This window comes from Orbicella faveolata, unplaced genomic scaffold (genome assembly GCF_042242905.1).
Source record: "Orbicella faveolata isolate gen_17 unplaced genomic scaffold, um_ofav_v1 contig_27, whole genome shotgun sequence".
Taxonomy (NCBI): Eukaryota; Metazoa; Cnidaria; class Anthozoa; order Scleractinia; family Merulinidae; genus Orbicella; species Orbicella faveolata.
The window spans coordinates 6,435,001-6,458,016 of NW_028301555.1; the positions used below are offsets into that span (position 1 = coordinate 6,435,001).

General features: G+C 37.5%; 4 protein-coding genes across 4 annotated transcripts; 1 reads left to right on the top strand and 3 right to left on the bottom strand.

Moving 5' to 3' along the window:
• Window positions 1–2,735: 2,735 nt before the first annotated feature.
• On the bottom strand, window positions 2,736–5,473 carry LOC149107351 (high-affinity lysophosphatidic acid receptor-like). The gene has a single exon (XM_089296903.1). The coding sequence runs from the start codon at window positions 5,061–5,063 to the stop codon at window positions 4,110–4,112; it is 954 nt and encodes a 317-aa protein (XP_089153029.1). The 5' UTR covers window positions 5,064–5,473; the 3' UTR covers window positions 2,736–4,109.
• A 3,263-nt stretch (window positions 5,474–8,736) lies between these two features.
• On the top strand, window positions 8,737–12,289 carry LOC149107352 (uncharacterized). The gene has a single exon (XM_089296905.1). The coding sequence runs from the start codon at window positions 9,099–9,101 to the stop codon at window positions 10,032–10,034; it is 936 nt and encodes a 311-aa protein (XP_089153031.1). The 5' UTR covers window positions 8,737–9,098; the 3' UTR covers window positions 10,035–12,289.
• Window positions 12,290–13,726: 1,437 nt separating this feature from the next.
• LOC149107353 (uncharacterized) lies at window positions 13,727–15,700 on the bottom strand. The gene has a single exon (XM_089296904.1). The coding sequence runs from the start codon at window positions 15,506–15,508 to the stop codon at window positions 14,561–14,563; it is 948 nt and encodes a 315-aa protein (XP_089153030.1). The 5' UTR covers window positions 15,509–15,700; the 3' UTR covers window positions 13,727–14,560.
• A 512-nt stretch (window positions 15,701–16,212) lies between these two features.
• Window positions 16,213–19,654, bottom strand: LOC149107354 (uncharacterized). Its single transcript, XM_089296912.1, has one exon. It carries the CDS (start codon window positions 19,416–19,418, stop codon window positions 18,483–18,485), a length of 936 nt encoding a protein of 311 aa, XP_089153038.1. The 5' UTR covers window positions 19,419–19,654; the 3' UTR covers window positions 16,213–18,482.
• Window positions 19,655–23,016: the final 3,362 nt, after the last annotated feature.

Here is a 23,016-nt window from a genome sequence, read left to right on the forward strand (position 1 = left end):
GAAGAGATATGACTTTATTTTAATGTTGTTTTGAAATGTTTGGTTTTTATACTCAGTGCAATTTTCATCATCTTAGATGATTGGTCGTCATATTTACCTTAGAGGACAGAAAGGAACCATTAAACATCATGCACAAAAAGAACGTTTTTAATCAGTTTTCCTGCTGTGCTAAGCTAAGCCTGCCGAGCTACATTTTCCTTTGCAAAATTAATCCATTTGCTCTCATGGAAAGAAAACTAGTAGGAATTGACTTTGCTGAACGTTTGTTGCAAATTTTTGCCATTCTGTGCTGTCACGTAGCTCATTACAAAGCTATAAGGGAGGGAGCCTTACCGAACAATAGGTTAATATTGATTTGCATGTTGGGTGACAAGTGAAATTGGTTCAGGCCACTATTTGTTTCATCAGGCGGAAACCTTAAGAGGTCTTTGTTTGCAGTCCATCAGCTTGCCTGATGAATTTTTTTGTTAATTACCACAACGATAGTAGAATTTGTTCATTTTCCCAGAGGTTTATCCATCATAACTTATTACTGACACTCGTGACCAAAAACAAGACATGTTCAGCAACGTTTCCTCTCAACAACAAACATTTTTCTTGTCTTGTAACTCGGCCGTCGACAACCGGATCAACGCATCATATTCCGACGCAGCTACCTTTTCGGCTGCTTTATTGCAATAGATCTGGCAAAATACAAGAAATCTGTCGTGTCGATTCTATACATTCTACTGCTATTTTCTGTCTGTTTCTTGCCTTTTGTTGTCTCCACTGGGGTTTTTGTTTTCTTGGTTAGCTGTTGCCATGCAAAGACATTTCGTCTTGGTAAACTGAAAATAAACCCTGAACGGAAGAAGATGTATTTTCACCGGGTGCTAGGGTTATGCAAAGGAGCTTTGACACGAGCGATAGCTGTGTAAACACACTGACTGTGGCAGATTTTAATCTGTTCTCGCGTGCAATCCAAGGAGATACCCACCGGTTTGAACTTATAGAACGGTTTATTAAGGTATGAAATTTACTGTGATGTGCTTTTTAGGCTTCATTTAGACCCAGCTTTTGAGATTTTCCCCGTCAAATTTGGCTAAATTTTAGTAGGTGATCAAAGGCCTCGGAGTAGGGTGTCTTCCAGCCTCGCTGGTAAGCTGAGAATTTTTCGAAAAGTTTCCATATTTCATCAGTCAGAGTAATGAATGTACCTTAAAATTCGTATGAAATCGAAATTTCGTGAGCTGCATTTTAGGCGACGTAGCACGCTTCACAAAATCGATGAATTTTACCTTTCTGATCACGGTCGGCAACCTCAGTTCGGCCAAAATTCAATTTTGGCTCGTAGCAAAGCGAAAATAAGGAATTGGAAAATAGTAAATTGCTTTTATATATATATATGGGTCAAACCCTTTTCACTGACAAAAAAATGAAGGAAAAGTATTTTTGGTCCCGAAGTCGAGTGGACCGCTTTTAGCGGGACTGCCACTTAATTTGTTATACTCCCATTTACTACGCTAGGGCGAAACGGCCCTGATAACGGTTATTAAGGTGTCGCCAATTTTGGTTATATCAGCATAATTTCAAATGTAGTAAATATCTCGTCGCGAAACTTGGTAAGTGAATAGAGGACAAATGTCTATTTTTTTGACAACAAAATTGACAGCAAATATCAAAATATGACGTCACAGTTAATGACGTCATGCAATAACCTTCATTAAAAGTTTTTAAATTCCAGCTTTTTCTGTACTTCTTTAGAAAGAGCAAAGCAACAGTAGTTAAAAGCTGAAAACCGTTTGTCAATATCTCAAAAATTAAAGGAGATATGACATTTTAAATTTTAGAGAATGCTCAGCCCAAAACCGAGGACTCCCCCTTGTGTTTTCCTGGAAGCAATCTCACTTATGTTGCATATTGACTGTACTATATGAGTGTAATCCAAAAAATTGCCCATCAATGTTTTTCCTGCCCTTCTAAACACCTCAAATCGTATTTTTGACGTCATTAGAGGTGACGTCATCAATTATTCAAACAACAAAAACTTGTTTAAGAGGCCAAGACTAAAAAAGTTAAAATGATACGATTTTTAGCAGCACTAAGTACTCTTTATTATCAAATTCTAAGAGTTCCTCAAAGAAAAATGAAGAAAAAAAATCATGGGGGTTGACTTTAGAGGAGCACAATGGTTCCGGGGAAAACTGAAATTTCTTTAAATTGCTCTAACTCGAGAAATATTTGTCCCGGCGAGGAACGGTTTTCAGTATAATAGTCCCCTAGTCATACTCTTTTAAATGATGTATTTGGTGGTTTGAAATTAGAAAATTTGTATGACACGTTTTTTGTGACGTCATCAAATATGACATCACAATATGACATTTTGACATTTTGTTACAATTGAAATGATCAAGACAACGATCCAAGGCAGTGTGCAAAGTTTCGTACAAAAATATGCAAAGGGGGCAAACTTGCCCTGAATGACCGATTTTAAGGCCGTTTGGCCCCCGCTTGCCCATGAATGTGTCCAACTTTGGTCACCTTTGGTCACACTGAATTTTTATTTCTTTACGGTTTTTTCACGTTTACTACTTTCATTACTTTACCAATTAAAATGTATGCAAATACCCTTCATAGTGTTAATAAAATGAAAAATTGAATTGAATTACATCTAGGATAAAAATGATGGAAAATCTTTCAAATAATATAATCGAGAACAGCCAGCTAAAGATACGATTGTAACCGCAGTTTCACTTGTGTTAAACTCAGCGCTTGAACAACGGCGCAAAACGATTCCAAACCGTAACTTCATTTTAATCAAAATTGAGAAACGTTCTCTATTTTCTCACCATTACTTTATATTTTATTTTTGTCTCCTTCTGTTTTTTGCTATGTATATTGCCATACGGTAGGCTTAAAACTACCTGACGGTGTTACTTTAATATGGTGATCTCTACGATTGTTCTAATAATAGTAGTAGTAGTAGTAGTAGTAGTAATAATAATAATAATAATAATAATAATAATAATAAATAAATAATCTTTATGGAGGAAGCTCCCGTCACATTGCGTGGTTTTCAGGGAGTTCCTCAGTAACTAAGGTAAAATTAGAGTAAAAAATTTAAAACTAATCACAATCAAATCCAAGTATTAATAAAAACTGGAAGTACAAATTGAAAATCACTTTTAAAATTTAAACCTATCAAGTAACGACATTCTAAAGAATTAAAAGGAAGTTTTTTTTTTATGTCCATAGGGCATTCCAATCGGGTAAAGCACTATTTAGTGATCTGAACAAACCCCAGTTACTACTTGATTTAATGCATCGAATAGTGTCCTTTGAGCGAGTGTTATGACTATGGTAATCTACACCTTGGATAATCATATTGTTTCTGTCGTTTAGTTCTCAGTACACGTGTATCAAAGGGTATTGAGAATAGATTAGTTCTATTTCAGAAATTCCATACAAAGTTGCCAATCGTATTTAACTTTTCAAACTTTCTTGCTAAACGTCATTAAAAAACTAATTTTCGCCAGGTAGAATATCTGAACGTAGCCTCCAATGCAGAGGCTCTTTGGGTTCGTCATTTTATCGTTCCCTCTCATAATGTGCATTGCCTTTCCCTAATTTGAATGACAACCTGCTATATCTCCCCCTCTAAGCGTCCAAATATGTTCTGCAAACTAAATAATTTCTTTAATCAAAATGAACCACATCTAAGCATAAATGTTTATTTTTCTTCTTATAATAGGTATCGTCTGTCTGTAACTTAAATTGACGCCTGTTATATTCCGTCCCTTCGAAGCTTTCAAATAATATATTCTTCAAAATTAATCATTTCTTTAAAACTAATCAAATTTAAGTATAAATCTTTATTTTTTCTTACAGTACATCTAGGTATTGTCTTTTCGTCACTTACATTGACCTGCCACTGCTAATCTTTCAAAAAATATGTTCCATAAAATTAATAAGACCCATTTTACCGATTACAGGCGACTTTCTGGCAGGTAGAAAACCGTGGAAGTCAAGTCATAGTACTTGAATATCCCCAGATAATATACATTGCGAATCATATAGAATTTCAGCAATCTGGCAATCAGCAACTAGACGGCAGTAGTTTGAAGTGTTGTCTAGCTGTAACTGTAGAATAATTGTTTAACTCCACTGCGAATATCATTCATTCTCCAAAGGTAAAGTCCTGGGTTTAGTGAAGGGGACAACAATAAAACCACCATTGTCACCCTATCAACCACAAATATTTCCGAGCTAAACTGAAGACTAATATAAACCCCACTAGAGACAACATAGGGTAAAAAACAAAACGAAAATAGCAAGAGAATATATATGATCGTGGCAATAGATTTCTTGTATTTCGCCAGATCGATTGCTTGTCGCCCAAAATTTTGGGATGCTTCGTTCGCTTGGACTAACTGTTGGTGATGACGGATAATTCGGTAAACTTTAAAGTAGGCAAATGACATGGTCAGATAGCAAATGAGAATTATTGCTACAATGGCAATACTCATTTTATTTCCATACTTCTGGCTTTCAGTTGCCAAAACACGAAAAACGACCGCAGGAATCGGTGCCAGTAACAGTAAAACCACCGTGAAATACTGCCCACCACGTGATGTGACCAGCGAACGTCGAGACATGTGCAGCCATCGTTCAATGGACAGGATTGCTAAAAGAAGAATTGTGCAACTAATGAAGTAGAGGGCACTGCCTGCGCCGATTGTCCTCAGGGTCAAAGCAAACTTTAACTTATGGCAATTTGCCTCTTGGGTTGCAAAGTACGTAAAATAGGCGGCGGCAAAGAAAGGCTGGGAGATGAGTCCTGTACACAAATCTGTGAGCGCTAATCCGCTTAGAAGAACGTGGAACGATGATCTCACAAACGTTCTCTTCCAAATTACCACCAAAATCAAGGCATTTCCCGTCACTGCCACTGGCGATAAAACAGCAATTGCTATCGAGGTCGAGAAAGCAACTTCGTAAGAGAAAAAATCTTTTAGCCTGTTGTCGCCGATTGTGCCACAAGTTGTCAAGAAAGTCTTTTCTGGAGAGGGCGTGTTATTAAACATTGCCTATCTTTGTTCATGAGCGTTGGCAATCAGATCTGCTGGGTAAACCTCGGCGAAATAGAACCTTCCTTTGCAGGTTAAAATGCAAATTTTACTACCACAGAATACGAAATAATGGACAAAACTGTCTCGTGAGCCAAATTGATGCATAGACTGTAAACAAAGGCCTTTCAAGGCTTCTATCTAATAAAACATCTGCGTTTCAACGTTCTGTTTGCAAATCCCGTATTGGAGACAAAATATGGAATAGCCTGCGTTGATAGGTGGGCGTCATAAAGAGGTTTTCTCCGCTGACGCTACAACGAATCTCGGCATTTTTCTATGTATTGTAAAAATTAACTAATCTTTACTTTTATTTATAGTGTGCACGTGAACATCTTTAAAATTGATTTATGTCAGTTTTCATTGGATTCTGATTAATTCAAATGGGTTCTGCTATAATAAGTACAACCCTGAATAAACATTTGGTTTGAGGTCACACACACAAGGGGACATTTTGCGGGGGGCGTGCATGAAGCACCTGGAACATGGGCATAAGCATGTTGCAGGGGCACGGCGAAAGCTGGTAAACACGAGCGGATATTGGTTCATTCCTGTGTTGTAGCGGTGACAGTTTGCAAGAGCAGTCAGTGCACTGGATGCGACATTGACAATTGATAAATTCATTTTGTCTTTGCTTCATGATGCACGAATTCAAACTAGCTGAGTCTGCATCATATTGAACCGATAGTTTGAAAAACAAACTTACGGAAATGACAAAACTGCTCTTTCTAGACGATTTTTTACAACTTATGGTTAGTGTCTTTGAAACGCTTTTCCCATTTTTAGCTTAAAGGTTCTTTCTAGGTAAAGATATTTCTTTTTTCTTATACTCGTAGCATAACAATTATTTAAGAAATAGAAAACATGTACCGTGTTTCTACAGAGTTGTAGAAACACGGGTGGAAGTTTGGGAGAACGAGAAATTCTGTGGGAACAAGAGCCGCAGGCGAGTGTTTCCACAGCTTTTGCGAGTTCTCCCAAACTTTCAAAAAAAAAGTTTGATTATCAAAATGTAAATTGTCTTTGCTCGCGCCATCATTACGTCAACATCTCGTGCTAGTTCTGTGTTTCCATCGAGTTATAGAAACACGATTTTTAACCAATCAGTATGGGTATTTTCTTTGGACTGTTTTCTAATAAGTATTATTAAGTATAATATATATCGTGCTATTACTCAATTATTCAGTTGTTGTTCTGAATTACTTCCTTCTTGCAGTGTATTGACACTAATAAAATTCCCAAGAAAATAAGTTATCAGTCAATCTCCAGTCATTCCGATCAGGAAAGAAGTATTTTGTCTGCATTGAAAAACTCAAAGGAGCTATGCCGAGATTCTGATTATTCTGATGTATAGATTAGTACTTTTAAATAAATCCAAATAGCCCTTAAAAGTGTCAAATGTATTTAGCACTGTTGTGCTTATTGGGGACACTAGACATAAAACTAGCTAATCTTACCACCAAGCCTCGCTTTTAAAATGCAAATTGTAAATATTATCGTGAAAAATTCCCGAAGAAGCAAAGATAAAACGAAATATCCACATCACAACAACACGAAAGCGCCAAAGGTTTGAGGAAATTTCTCGCGAACCAAGCTTCGTGGTGAATTTTGAGCTGTGATGTAACAATGTATGCTGAAAACTGATGAAGGAAACTCAAAATAATAACAATAAACAAATAATCAAAGCAATAATAGTAAACTGAAGACCGTAAGACGATGACAGATTAAGAAGGATAACGCAAGGACAAACTTGAAAAGAACTGAACGTAACTCCTTTACCCCTATTCAGAACAAAGGGGGAGGGGACAGAAAGTTATCATAGTAGCTGATTTTAACGTTCCACAACTTAATGTTGCAATATTTAACAGATAGCCGATAAACTCTGCTATTTTATTATGTGAACTTTATTTGGGAACACATTGATATTACATTTCATTGTACTCAAACTTTGATGTTTTCATGGTAGTTGTATTTTAAAAGCCACATTTTTATGTAAATTTCTAATGTTCTTTCATAAACAAAATTTCACTTTAATATTATTTTTCCATTGTTTCGTCTTTTAGCATTGCTTTAGCGCTTTTGAGTAATTTTGACGTTTTCGAAATCAAGAAAAAAATCAAAATGAAGATAAAATCCTAAGGCTACAAAATTGGCCGCAACATTTCTTGATTGCATTATTAGATACCGGAATTGAACAAAAGTGGTGACTCTAAATACATTTCCTGCAACTGCTATTAATTTTTCAGATGTCTTTTTTTATTTTTGATTGATTGTAACTTAATCTGTATTTGCAATAGCATCGTTTTGCCACTTTTTCCACCCTTCTTTTTGTTTGCAGTGCATGACAGCTCGATTTCAACCGTTTTCCAAAACGAATAAACTGAATAAATTGCTTCAGTATTTCTTGTTTTGTTATTTTTTCCCTTAGGTATGTTAAAACCTTTCTCACAAGTACAGCCTTAGTACTCAATCGATTCCCTGATGTACATCATTACACGTCTGAAATTTAATCATGAAAATGCAGACGGCTGCTATATTAAATTGTGTTATCTCTGAGTTTTTTCACCTCGGAAAGAAGACATTTTTTTTACAAAAAAAAAACTTTCGCAATCAGGTTCGACGGACATACGTTTTCTCCAATGTAAAGCTAATTTCAATCTGTTTTGAATTTTTCGGCCATGATTGCACTTTCAAAGCATGCATGTGAACAATTCATCGAAATTCATTCAAAGACGTGCACCAAAGACGTGCAAGTCACAAAAGTCTCAACAATTCTGTATATTTTCCATTTCCTCACCATAGCACCTGTGACAAGCCTTAAAAATTCAAAACTGTAAATTAATTTGCCGTTAACATGTACATATGCATTTTGCCTAACAAATCACTTACCGGCTTCCTCGTCGAGATGGTGATCGTATTCCCTCTTTTGTTCGCGCATGTTCAATATACAAAAACAGATACGAATCGTCAAAAAACCCTCACCAATCGTGCCACTGGCAAATGTCACCATTCGTCAAAGGAGCTTTACGATTCGTACCATTGGTACAAATGGCAAGCTCATCAGTCGATTGGTGTACCATTTGTAAACTGCATATCCACTCGAGAGCGGTGCCAAAGCTTTTGTTTCATTTTATTTTCTTACTTTTTAATCTTATCCCTTTGATTACCTTGAATGATGATCCCACACACATTGCTCCGGGGCATCGAATTTCAGCGTACTCTTTCAGTATCCGTAAAAACAATATAAAAATTGTTATTCATGTAACTACAAAGAATTATTTTCAGAGACGACTCAAAATATAAATACACATTTTATGTTTCCCCTAAGGACGGGTTGTTTCTAAACTATCTGTTTCTGCTACTACCGATGAAAATCAAAGCGAATTTCTTTTGTTCAGAGCACTTACATTTAGGAAACGAAGGAGAGAAAATGTGACGAAGAGATATGACTTTATTTTAATGTTGTTTTGAAATGTTTGGTTTTTATACCCAGTGCAATTTTCATCATCTTAGATGATTGGTCGTCGTATTTACCTTAGAGGACAGAAAGGAGCCATTAAACATCATGCACAAAAAGAACGTTTTTAATCAGTTTTCCTGTTATGCTAAGCTAGCAGAGCTATATTTTCCTTTGCCAGATTAATCCGTTTGCTCTCACGGAAAAAGAAAAAATAGTAGGAATTGACTTTGCTGAACCTTTGTTCCAAATTTTTGCAATTCTATGCTGTCACGTAGCTCATTACAAAGCTATAAGGGAGGGAGCCTTACCGAACAATAGGTTAATATTGATTTGCATGTTGGGTGACAAGTGAAATTGGTTCAGGCCGCTATTTGTTTCATCAGGCGGAAACCTTAAGAGGTCTTTGTTTGCAGTCCATCAGGTTACCTGATGAAATTTTTTGTTAATTACCACAACCATGGTAGAATTTGTTCATTTTCCCAGAGGTTTATCCATCATAACTGATTACTGACACTCGCGACCAAAAACAAGACATGTCCAGCAACGGTTCTTCTCAAGAACAAACATTTTTCTTGTCTTGTAACTCGGCCGATGACAACCGGACAAGCGCATCATATTCCGACGCAGCTACCTTTTCGACTGCTTTAGTGATTGCCGTTTCTTCACCGGTGGCAGTTGTGGGAAATGCACTGATCTTGGCGGCAATTTGTAAGAAGACGTTTGTAAGAACACCATTCCATATCCTTCTGAGTGGATTAGCGATTTCGGATTTGTGTACTGGACTCATTGCCCAGCCATTCATTGTTGCAGTCACGTTTATCTACTTAAAACGGCCTAAAGAAGTTTGCGACAATCCAAAACTTCATTTTGCCCTAATAGGAATTGGTAATGGAAGTGCAACTTACCTCATTACCATCACAGTTCTCTTTATAACACTGATATCCATCGAACGATGGCTGCATATGTATCGTCGATCCTTGGTTACAGCCCATCGTGGCTATTTTACAGTAGCCACGGTTTTGATCCTACCAATACCTTTAGTTGTTGTACGACTTTTTGGCGACGTTAAGCCTGAAACTTATAGGCGTGGAGTGTATACTACGATTTTGTCCCTGATGCTCTTTTGTTTTGTTACCACGTCATTCGCCTATTTCAAAGTTTACCAAATTATCCGCCATCACCAAAAGCAAGTCCATGAGACGTCTCAGAATTTCGGTCAACCAGCCATAGATCTGGCAAAATACAAGAAATCTGTCGTGTCGATTCTATACATTCTACTGCTATTTTCTGTCTCTTTCTTGCCTTTTGTTGTGTCCACTGGGATATTTCTTTTCTTGGGGGATAGTCCAGAAATAGGAGTCGCCTTTGGTGTGTCCATGGTGCTTTTATTCTTGTCTTCTGCACTCAATCCAGGCCTTTATCTTTGGAGGATGAATGATATTCGTAACGCAGTCAAGCAGTTGTTTTGAGGTTGCTTCTAACTTAAGAGCGAGGGATCGATCATGGTTAGTGCGCTCGCCTCCGAATCGAGTGGTCCGGGTTCGAGCCATGGCCGGGGACATTGTATAAATAGATGCGGGGAATTTAATGCAGAGGGCAACCCTGCGATGGACTAGCATCCCATCCAGGTGGGAGTAGAAATACTCGTAGTCGCTTCATGCTACAGAAACCGGAGACAAGCGCCGGCCTGATGGGCCATTTGGCACGTATGCAGACTTTACCACCTTTACCTTAGATATAAGAGGTTTACGCACAGCCTTGCACAGCGGTCTAGGTTATTCCAACAGACGTACTCAGTTTTTCTCTCTCAAGAGCACAACAGCACAATATGTCAAAACATAATTGAAACTTATGCTCAACACCTTTTATTTGAATCGTAGAACACAAGGATCTCTTTCAAGCATAGGACTACGTGAAGAGGATTTAAAAAACTTTGACCAATATTATAAACAGGACAACATGATTTCTTATGTATGGTCGCACATTATAGGGTTTCATGTACAGACTTAAAAGTTAGAACCATCTCGTACAGCGTAATAAACAGTATCACATTTATTAAATTTAGGCGAAATATTTCAAGATTCACAATCACTGATGCGGCTTCTATGCTTAGTCTATTAGGGACTACTTCCCATAATAACATCATAAATTATTTTCGTGACTAACAGTCTGTTTATCCTATATTCAATATTGCTTTTATCCTTTCACTTAGTTTGCTTTTTACAGTTAACTGAAAGTATACATTTGTCTTAAGGTTTCAGTTGCTATTTATACGTATGAAATTTTAGCATATTGTAAGGTTTATAATTTTTTTTTTTTTTTAATTTTTATCAGGACTTCTTTTGATAGCAGTGTTATATTTATAGAGCTGACATAGTTACCCTGAAAAACTAAAGGTTTACTTACTTAATTAGTATGCGGCTCAGTCTATTAAACCTACAGTTCAGAATTTAATTACAGCTTTAATAAAATTAATTATTACATGTCTCATGTATAATGCATACCTATAAGTTTAAAACAATTTCTAATTAATAAATTTTGTCTTTGTACCCCTTCCTCGTGAGATATAACGTTGTATATGATAAACTAATTCTTTTCGTACCAGCATGAACTTGTAATTCAGCCACCTCTGATTATTTAACTATTTCATATTTATGAAGGTCCTCCGGATGAATGAGGATGAAGGGCATTGTTTGAGAAAGGGTTCCAGAGGTTGGAAATGTGGGTCGGCCGATTTTGATGAAAATTGCTCCAGAAATTGGCCTTAGTGAGATATTCCAAAATCCAATTTGGTTTAGTTCTCTGACTTTTAGTTCAAAACTTTCAGGGGAAACAAATAAAGCCACTAATTAATTGTATGGTGTGTTTTTGTTCCAAAGGGTCTTTCAGTTCATGTATGTCGATTTGGCATAGAAGGTTCTGGCAGAGTGGGGCCTGGCAGACGCTTTTGCCAAATTTTGAAGAGAAAACTACCATCCCAAATTACCTACTTTTAGAAGGTCATATTTCTTTACTGCCTTATTAGCATCCAGTTTTTTAAATGCATAATTGTTCGTACTCGACTCGGCTCGCCGAGTAGGCCCGATTAAGGCTATTCGGCTATCGTTCCTTTTTTTTCCCTTTTCCTTTTTTACCATTTTATCTACTGATTCAGTTAATAAGCTGTTGAATGCTTCATGGCAGACTTTGCTATTCTCAATGTAAAATATACTGTAAATATAAACATTGCACATTCATTCCCGGGAAGTGTTTCTATAGCCCTCTTTGTCACGAGCACGCTGGGGAGTTCTATGTTCCGTTTCATTGTTTGGCGGCATGACGGCGTTGACAACTGCTTCAGTGAGGTACGAAAACTATGAATTTTTTTCGAGACCGAAAACTGGAGGTTTATTTTTGCGTGAATTACCTCTATTCAAAGGGATCAATAGGGTATGTAGATTTATCGGATTTTAACGAAACTTGGCCAAAATGTTTGTCAGATATTAGCGCACCAAAAAATGTGTGGCTTTTACGAAAATCGAAATGTTTTATCCAATTTCTGGAGCTACTTCACGATTTGTGCATCTTGAAATGTTTGGCCTTGAAATGTGTGTTAATCTTCTCCATCCGTAACCATCTTTGTTCCTTTATGTTGTATTATTATCTCTTTGGTATATTTCCATCTTAGTAAACAAATATTTTCAGGTTTCCTTCAATTTAAAGGTTATTTTGTATGTGACCAAAACACCGTGACCGACCTCCTTTACATGCCACGTCTTTCACTCTAATCAGACCAAAGGGGGAAAGAGTGGAAAGTGTTCGGGCTGATTTTACATACAGAAAGCTGCTGAACTCTACTATTTTATATTAATCTCAACTTTATTTGGGAACAATTTAATAATACATGTCATTGTACTCGGACTTCAACGTTTCCAATACATATTTTAAATTTTGAATTTTCTTTCTATTAACAAACTTTGACTTTAATAATGTAATTTTTACATTTGTACATCTTTTAGCATTATTTTTATGATTTTGATTCATTACTTTTGAGTGATGTTTGGTGCTTTACAGATAATTCTGAAATCAAGAAATACATTACCATGACGGCTGTCATTTTAAATCCTATAACCATAATATTGGCAGCGATAAGTTTTAGTCACCGGAATTTAAAATAAAAAAGCGGCTGTCTCTAACTTTATTTCTCACAACTTCCAGTAATTTTTCAGATGTTTTCTATTTCCATACGGAAGTCGAAAGAATAGCTGTAGCATTGACCAAGCTGTAACAAAAAGGAAACGCTTGCTGCTGAGTGGAAGCGTTACTAAACATGTTCTGTCTTTGGTCACAAACGTCGATAATCAGTTGTGATGGGTAAACCTCGGTTTAAATGAACAAATTTTTCCGTCGTTATGGCAACGAATACAAATGTTTGAGGCAAGCAAGTTAATGGACTGCAAACAAAGACCTCGTAAGACTTCCGCCTGATAAAACAAACAGCGGCCTAATCTAAGTTCAATTGGTCGAGAGCGTCCTTTCCATTTTGACTTTAAAGGCCTGAGTTTCCATTAATGAACTACGTGAAAGTACAGAATGGCATCAAAATTGGAGCAAACGTTCAGCAAAGGCAACTGGTATTGGTTTTCTTTCCGTGATAGCGAGAGTACTAATTTCGCAAAGGAAATGAGTTGTACTCGCTTAATACAACAGGAAAAATGATTACAAAGGCGCTTTCTCTGTACGGTGATTAATTATTCCTTTCTGTCCCTTAGGCTAAACATGAACTGATGAAAATGGCTTTTAATAGGAAAACCAATCATTTCAAAACAACATTAATAAAGTCATATCTCTTTATCACATTTTAAGTCTAAGTCAGGAAACATGTGGTGAAGAAACAACTGTTCTTTATGGAAAATATAAAATGCTATGTTTAAGTCAGTTCCAAGAAAAATGTTTTCTTTGCGGTGCAATGAGGAACATTTCTTTCTTTTATTAACGTTTCTAAGGTTTCTGATAGGTCACGCTCAAACTGGGCGCGCCGCTGCAGTGCCAGTTTATAAAATATATTAGTCATGCTAACAGCACGTTTATTTACATTTTAAAGGTGGCGCCCTGATGTCGAAAAGGAAAACAAACATACAATGAATTAGAATACTGTTGTGTCAAGTGAAAATCGATGAAGTTGGCACTCCATAATTTAATCTGACAATCAAACGTAATATTATAACTGCGTGTTAAAATTGGTATTTGTATGTCTTTGGTGAGAAACATCCTTTTTTTCTGGAATATCGATAACGTGTTTGCATGCATGCTTGAGAGCGAAATCATGGCCACAAAATTCTAAATAGATTCTTACAATAACTGCTGCACTGAAGATGACGGATGTCTGTCGAACTTCATTGAAATTATCTAGAGAGGTCCATAATACCATGGGATAATTCAATCTCCTAGCAAAAAATAAGTTCAACCGAGCTTCGTTGTTATGTCAGGTCACTTCTTACGTGAGCATCATGCGGCTGTTGAACAAGGTAATTTCTAAATAAAACCTTGATGCAACATCAGAAATGTGGCGTCTTTTTTGCTAAAAATTCATTTTTTTAATGTCAAAGCCTATTTTTTAACGATGAGCAACACGTATGCATACGCGCATATTTTGGGGAAAATCCCATATTGGAAGAAATAGTTATTTCAGTCTAGATTTTAGGAGCTTATTTCCATAGAGTATATGTACAGTCAACACACCATTTTATAAACTTTAACGAACTGTTTATTGCGTCCCCTCTCGTTTGGTGACTTACGATATAGAAGTACCATCTTTTTAGAAGGATGTCCACTACATGAGCCTGTTTGCTTGTAAATTAATTAAGGACCTGTTCATCAATCAGTCCGGTTAAACTGTTTATAAACTCTACTAAGAAAGCCTAATCCATGGTCAGTGCGTTTCCAGATAAACCGCACTGTTCAAGAATACATGCGATCCATGTCATCGAGATGAAAGATTTCTTGGACGATTTCTCTAGGTGCCCCTACACAATAGTTGCTTCACTCCATGGCGAATATCATCCATTCTCCACAGGTAGAGTCCAGGGTTGAGTGCAGACGACAAAAATAAAAGGATCACGGACACGCTATCACCGACATATGTTTCTATTCTCGGCTGGTCTAGACTTACTATAATTCCACTAGAAACGACAAAAGGAATGAAACAAAAAGAAAGTGACGCTATAATAAAAAGCATCGTGGTGACAGATTTCTTGTATTTTACAAGGTTTATTGCTTGCTGACCATAATTATGCCATGCTTCGTTTGCTTGCACTTGCTGTTGGTGATGACGAATGATTCGGTAAACTTTAAAATAGGCAAAAGATGTGGTAAGATAGCAAGTGAGCATGGTTGCAATGATTGCGACTCTCATGGTATTACTATAGCTGTGTTTATCATTAGCTAAAACACGAAAAACAACTGAGGGGATCGGGATGACCAATATTATAATAACAGTGAGACAACCGCGGCATGACGTAACCAAGGATCGTCGAGACATGTACAGCCATCGTTCAATGGACATCAGTGTTATGAGGAGAATTGTTGTGGCAATAAAGTAGATGGCAATACTGACGCCAGTTGTGTCTATGGCCTTAACAATTGAATCGTAATCTTTCCTGACAATGTACATCAAGGCTACCGCGGCATACAGTGGCTGAGCAATGAGTCCTGTACACAAGTCAGTGAACGCTAATCCACTAAGCAGAATGTGGAATGGTGTTCTCACGAACGTCTTCTTCCAAATTGTTGCCAAAACCACCAAATTGCCCGTCACTGCAACCGGTGATAAAATAGCAATAATGGTGGCACACGAGAGAATAAGTTTGTAGCATAGAGGTCCGTTGCCATCGCTATTTTCATCTGGCGAGTCACAAGGAGAGAAAGAACTTTGTCTGGGATATAAAGTCGTGCTATTGAGCATGGTCTGTTTTGTTAATGTATGTCGATTAAGCTGGAGCTAGAAGAACGGGTTTTTAGCAGTTCATTGAAATCCTTTTTCCTGATGGTTTTCCTGACGGTCGAGATAATGTGAATTCATTGAGGCAGGTGAAATTTTTCTCTTCTTTGTCCATCGGATGTGGAAGGATTCACCTGCCGAAAATTAATTTTTCTTTTCTTCCTTTTTTTTTTTTTCATTTTATTTACTCTTAGAGAAGATAATATTTCCTTTATAGTAAATGACCTCCCGCACAGCTTAGCGACTAAATTGATTGTAGCTTAGGTTGTAATAGAGATATTGAATGTGCTCAGCTCAATGAGAAGTGAAATAAATTGTCTTCTTGCGTAGAGCTTTAATTATGTTGAAAGATAAACAAAATGCACTTTTTAAAGTAAATTTTGTTTATAAATAACCTTCAAAGCAATAGCTGACAAAATAACAATCTTAAGGTTGACATTCAAAAATTACTCTTTTTCAGGCTTTTTGAAGCCAAAAAAATTTCACTATAATTTATCTCAGAACACCATTCCCTTCAAGCCTTGGACAAATTATTGATATCGACTTGTGGAACAGAGAGCCTAGCTGATTGAGCTTCCTAAACTTATTGAAATATAAACTTGTTGAATATCAACAAACTATGCAATAAATAAACCTTCCAAGTAATACAATGAGAAAATAACAAATAATTTTAATTCAATTTCATTTTCAACTTTATTTTATTTTATTATATTTTCTTACATATAGTAACAAGAATTGCTTGCCCCCGCAATTAGTTCCAGAACTAATCGAGGCAAGGGAAGAGTTGACATTCAAAACTGACTTTTTTCCAAGTTCTTTGAATTTCAGAACACCGTTCTTTGCAGGTCAAGGAGAAACTAATTATAATACTGATTATATTATTAATACATTAATACTGATTTCATTTGAGGCCAGGGTTAGTGAAGACCACCAAAATACGAGTATGACGGTCGCGCTCTCGGCGGCATATGTTTCTGTTCTCCGCTGCAGCTGGTCTAGACTTACTATGATTCCACAGGAAAATACAAATGGAATGAAAAAAAAAAAGTAAGTAATGCTGTAATAAATAGCATCGTTGTGACAGATATCTCGTAATTTGCAAGGTTTATTGCTTGCTGTCCATAACTCTGCGATGCTTCGTTTGCTTCCACTTGCTGTTGGTGATGACGAATGATTCGGTAAACTTTTAAATAGGCCAAAGACGTGGTTAGGTAGCAAGTGAGCATGGTTGGAATAATTGCAACTCTCGTGCTTTTGCCATGGCTGTGTTAATCATAAGCTAAAACACGAAAAAACAACTGAAGGAATCGAAATGAGCAATATTATGATGAGAGTGAGACAACCACGACACGATGCGACTAAGGATCATCGAGACATGTACAGCCATCGTTCAACGGACATAGGTGTTATGAGGCAAATTGTTGTGCGGGCAATAAAGTAGATGGCAATACTGACGCCAGTTGTGTCTATAGCCTTAATAATTGAATCGCAATCTCTGCTGACAATGTACGCCAAGCCTATCGCGGCACACAGTGGCTGAGCAATGAGTCTTGTCAGACACAATTCAGTAAACGCTAAATCCACTAAAAATAATATGGATGGTGTTCTCGGAAACGTCTTCTTCCAGATTACCGCTAAAATCACCGAATTGCCCGTCACTGCAACCGGTAATAAAATAGCAATAATGATGGCACATGAGAGATTAGGTTTGTAGCAGTAAAGGTCCGTTGCCATCGCGAGTTTCATCTACCGAGTCACAAGAAAGAACTTTGTCTGGGATATAAAGCCATGCTATTGAACATGGTCTGTTTTGTTAGAGCACGTCGATGAAGTTAGAGCCAGAATACAGGTCGAAATCCTTTTTCCTGATAGTTTAACATCGATCGAGATAGTGTGAATTAAGTATTGCAGCGTTCAGCTGCTGAAAATTTGTCTTTTTCTGTCTATATTTCCTTCATTGTATTCACATTATTACCTCTGTAATAAATTACCTCCGTCAAGGCTTTCCGACTAAACTGATTGTAGCGTAGGTTAAAATAGAAATACGCTAATTGAAATTTTACCTATCCAATTTGAATGCGCCGATGAAGTGGTACTAGTCAAGTAGTTTCAAACAAAAAACTTTTAAAGTGAGGGCAAATGGAAGGGAAATTTCCTTTGAGGGTTTCTGAAAAATCTGAAAATTGTCGAAATTTCGAAATGCGGCACTTTAACCGAAAATCCCAGCGAAGAAAAATATATAGAACGTGACGGTAATTCCTGTTAAGAAATTTTCGAATACTTGGGTATTCATTGAGAATTCAAGAAATTGCTATTCGATTCGCAATCCTGTCTTCAAAAGAGTTTTGAGTATTCTGTATTTTGTGTCCCTACCTAATACATTGTACAGACTTTACTTCTGTTTCTCAGGAAGACAAATCCTGAAATATTACTAAACTGTCCTTAAATGGCCCTTGAAAAAAGATCTGACGTCTAGACAATTCTTTTTAGCTTGGACTGTTAGAATGTAATGATTTAAGAAACACAGTTCAGTTGCATAGAAGCCACATCAATAATGGTGAATCTTAAAACATTTCGCCAATATTGAATTGGAATTGACATAAATGGAACCACAGAGTACTACTTTTATGTGGTACTGTTTATTATGCTACACCTGGTGGTTCTAACTTTTAAGTCTTGTGCATGGAACCCCAGTGTGTGACAATTCAAAAAATGCTATTGAGCAGTACTTCCATGTAGTACTGTTTTCATGTGGTACATGAGTTTGAAGGACATCTTCATGTCCGACCATTCAGATAAGAGGCGTTGAGCACTAGTTTCATTTATGTTTTATCTACTTCTTCTGCTGTTTCGTTCTTGAGAAAGACACCGAGTCCTTTGTTGGAAATAACCTGAGCGCAATTCACTTAGATCGAAGCCTCGCTCTTAAGTAGCAATCTCAAAACAATTGCTTGACTCCGTTACGAATATCATTCATCCTCCAAAGGTAAAGACTTGGATTGAGTGCAGAGGACAGGAATAAAAGTAACATAGACAAACCAAAGGCGACACCTAACTCTAAACTCCTCCCCCAAAAAAGAAACATGACAGTGGACACAACAAAAGGCAAGAAACAGACAGAAAATAGGAGTAGAATGTAAAGAATCGACACGACAGATTTCTTGTATTTTGCCAGATCTATTCCTGGTTGACCAAAGTTTTGAGACGTGTCATGGACTTGCTGCTGATGATGCCGAATGATTTGGTAAACTTTGAAATAGGCAAACGACGTGGTAACAAAACAAAAGAGCATCAGGGCCAGTGTCGTAGTATACACATCAGGACTATAAGTTTCATACTTTACGTCGCTAAAAAGCCGTACAGCAACTAAGGGTACTGGTAGAACCAAAACCAAGGCTATTGTAAGGTAGCCACGATGGGCTGTAACCAAGGATCGACGATTCATATGCAGCCATCGTTCGATGGATATTAATGTTATAAAGACCATTGTAATACTAATAAAGTAAGTTGCACTTCCATTACCAATTCCTAATAGGGCCAAAAACAATTTGGGATTGTCGCAAACCTCTTTAGGTTGTGTTAAAATGATCAAATCGACTGCAACAACGAAAGGCTGGGCAATGAGTCCCGTGCACATATCTGCCATTACTAATCCACTCAGGAGGATATGGAATGGTGTTCTTACAAACGTGTTCTTCCAAATTGCCGCCAAGATGAGTGCATTTCCAAAAACTGCCACCGGTGAAGAAACGGCAATTAATACGGAAGTCGAAAAAATAGCTGTGTAATAGAAAGACGCATTTCTCCAGTTTTCATCAATCGAGCTACAAGAAAAGGAAAACGCCTGTTGCTGAGTGGACGCGTTACTGAACATGTCCCGTCTTTGGTCAACCTTGATGAAAATGAACAAATTTTACTCTCGTTATGTCAACGAACACAAAATAATGTTTCACCAGGCAAGTTGATGAACTGCAAACAAAGACCTCTTAAGATTTCCGCCTGACAAAACAAATAGTGGCCTAAACCAAGTTCCATTAATGGACTACGTGACAATATAGAATAGCAGCAAAATTGGAAAAACGTTCAAGAAAGGCAATTAGCATTACTTTTCTTTCCGTGATAGCGAGAGTATTAATTTCGCAAAGGAAATGAGTTGAACACGCTCAATACAACAGGAAAAATGATTACAAAGGCACTTTCTCTGTACGATGATTAATTATCCCTTTCTGTCTCTTAGGGTAAATATGAACTGATGAAAATGGCTTGCAATAGGAAAAACAAATAATTCAAAACAACATTAATAAAGTCATATCTCTTCACCATATTTTCAGTGCTAGTCGCAGAAGCATTTGGTCAAGAAACAACTGTTCTTTATCGGAAATATAAAATGTTATTCTTAAGTCAACTCCAAGAATAATGTTTACTTTGTGATTACATGGGGAACATTTCTATATATATTTTTAATTTTTCTGCGGATACTGAGCTGAGATAAAGGGAAACTATAAGAAAAAGTACGAAAATTGAATAAAACAACAAAAGAGGGATCACGATCACTATCTGGAGGTGGAAGCCGGTAACTGATTGCTAAGGGCAACATACAGAAATCATGCTAGGAGGCATGTTGTTGAAAAGCAAAATAACATACAATTGAGACTGTCATGACAGGTGAAAGTCGATGAAGTTATCACTCCAGAATTTAATCTCACGACCTAGAATAATATTAACTGTAACTGTTCAAAAAGTATTTGTATGACTTTGGTGAAAAAGTCTTAGTTCTCGAACATCGATGCCTTGTTTCCATGCATGCTTTGAAAAAGCAATCATGATCACACAGTTCTAAACAGTTTGTAATAGCTGTTGCACTGAAGATGACGGATGTCTGTCGAACATAATTATAAAATTAAAAATGTCTTCTCTCTGATATTACAAAACGCAAAGAAAATGCAGTTTAAATTCTAGTGGGGTTCGTAAGGAATACCATGGGGTAATTGATTCTTTTGAGAAAAAAAAAATGTTCAAGCAAACTGTTCATTGCGTCGCCTCACGTTTCTTACTTATTCCTACTACATAGAAGTACCGTCTTTCTAGAAGGATTTCCACTACATGACGAACCCGTTTGTTCTGTTCATCAATCAATCTGGTTAAATTGTTGAAGGTGAAGGTGTGGTCATGGAAAGACGCGTCTTCCTAGTCTCCGAAGTTAATCTTTTGGCTCTGAATATTGAAATTTCTACCTACAAGTCGGACCTAAAGGTGAATTCAATCGAAAGTAATCGGTGTTTCATCGAAACTCCTATCAAATGGAGTCGAAATTCGCCGACATCAACCACGAAGAAATGCAAATGGCTTAAGAGTCGCCCACTCTACTATCACAACTCTACCGCATCATTCAATGTTACTGCCTCAGCGATACTAATTTGTGGGGACGTTCATCCGCATCCTGGACCCGCGTTGGATACGTCTTAGAGCAACCTAAAACCAAACAGTGGATTTACTGTCAAATGCCCAAAGTGCTCAAAGCCAGTTCAGCGAAACCATAAACATCTTCAGTGCGATAAGTGTTATGATTTAATTCGTGTTCGCTGTGTAAAGAGCAACGCCAGTTTCCATAAAACCATCAAAGTTAACCAGCCTGGCATTTGGACATGTAGTACTTGTACATTATCTGAGCTTCCCTTCTTTAAAGTAAAAGATCTAGTCGCTTTGGACACGACAGATGATGCTGCGAGTGATTTGCATTGGAATTCCGACCGCCACTTCGATGCTCTCATTGCGAGACAAAAACAACTTTCTTTTATGCACATCAACACGCAGTGTATGACATCAACATTCGACGAGCTACTCCTCATCATTCAAAGATATGGTTTTGACGTGATTATGCTTAGCGAAACATGGCTCAAAGACAACCCACAACTACTTAGCCATGTAACTATTCCTGGCTATGCTAATTAGTTTAGGAACAGAGATAAAATCAAAGGTGGAGGCGTTGGTACATACATTAAAGAAAGTGTGAAGTACAAAAGGCGTAAGGATATTGAATCAAGATAACCTGAATTAGAACACTTGTGGCTTGAAATTCAAGGACGCAATAAACATAGTCACTTATTAATGGGAACCATATACAGATCCACAAGAATACTAGATACCCAGCAGTGGATGTCCCAAATGGAGAGCATGTTGGCGGATCTGTCAACTTCGTGGGACGGTTTATTGCTTGTTACTGGGGATTTAAATATTGACGTGCTGAAGCCAAATGCGCCGTTGACAAAACAGTATACAGATTTATTGAACACGTTTAACCTAACACAGCACGTGCAAAAGCCAGCAAGAGTTACACCTCACAGTGAGACCTTGATTGATCACATAATCTCAAATGATCCTAAGCGTGTTACACATGTTGATGTTCTTCCATGCTCAAATGTGAGCGACCATGATGCACCTTACGCGTGCCTCAACATTCGTGCTGAGCGCTTTGTTCCAAGGTTTAAAATGATTCGAAAAGAGCGTGGGTTCAAGGAAGAAGAGTTCATTCGCGACTTTACATCCCTTCCATTTAGTGTCATTCAGGCAACAGATGATCCTGAAGAAAAGCTAGAGATGTTTACTACACTCATCTCTGACTGTATTGAGCGACACCCTCCACTGACACGCACAAAGGTCACACGGCCACCAGCTCCCTGGTTACATGATGAGGAAATTGTAGGTCTTCAAAATCAGAGAAATGTACTAAGACACAAGGCTCACTCATTAAAAACACCCGATGCCTGGCAAGCTTTTCGCGACGTCCGTAATCGTCTGAAAACAACGATCAAAGAGGCGAAACGATCGTTCATCAATACGGCATTATCATCAACGAAACCGAAAGAGGTCTGGCGTATTATACACCGTATTTTGAATCCATGTCCACAGCCTTTACGTCTGGATGTCAATGAGCTTAACAAGCATTTTGTAGAAGTTGCCCAACGCACCACCGGAAATGCAGACGTTGACGCAAAAGAAGACCTACTGAACTTTGTTGATAGCTTGCAGCCATGCCTGATGGGGGAAAGATCATTCACTTTGCGCCACGTTAAATATGAAGAGGTCCTCAAGGAAATCAAATCAATTCGTTCCGGTACATCGACAGGACCTGACCAAATACCAGCTAAGCTCCTAAAGCCTGTAGCCGACCTGATTGCAGGACCTTTGACAGACGTGATAAATTCCTGTATTGTCACATCAACATTTCCCGACGCTTGGAAAGTTGCGAGGATAACCCCAATTCCTAAGACCAGTGGCCCTACCTTCAGTGTATCAGACATGAGACCGATATCAATACTTCCGGTCCTTTCAAAAGTTTTTGAAAGACTCGTACACCACCAAGTCATCGATTACATTGATTCTCACTTCCTGTTAAAAGAGAATATCTCAGGCTTCAGGAAAGGACACTCAACGACTACTGTTCTATTAGGGATCAGAGATGACATTATTCG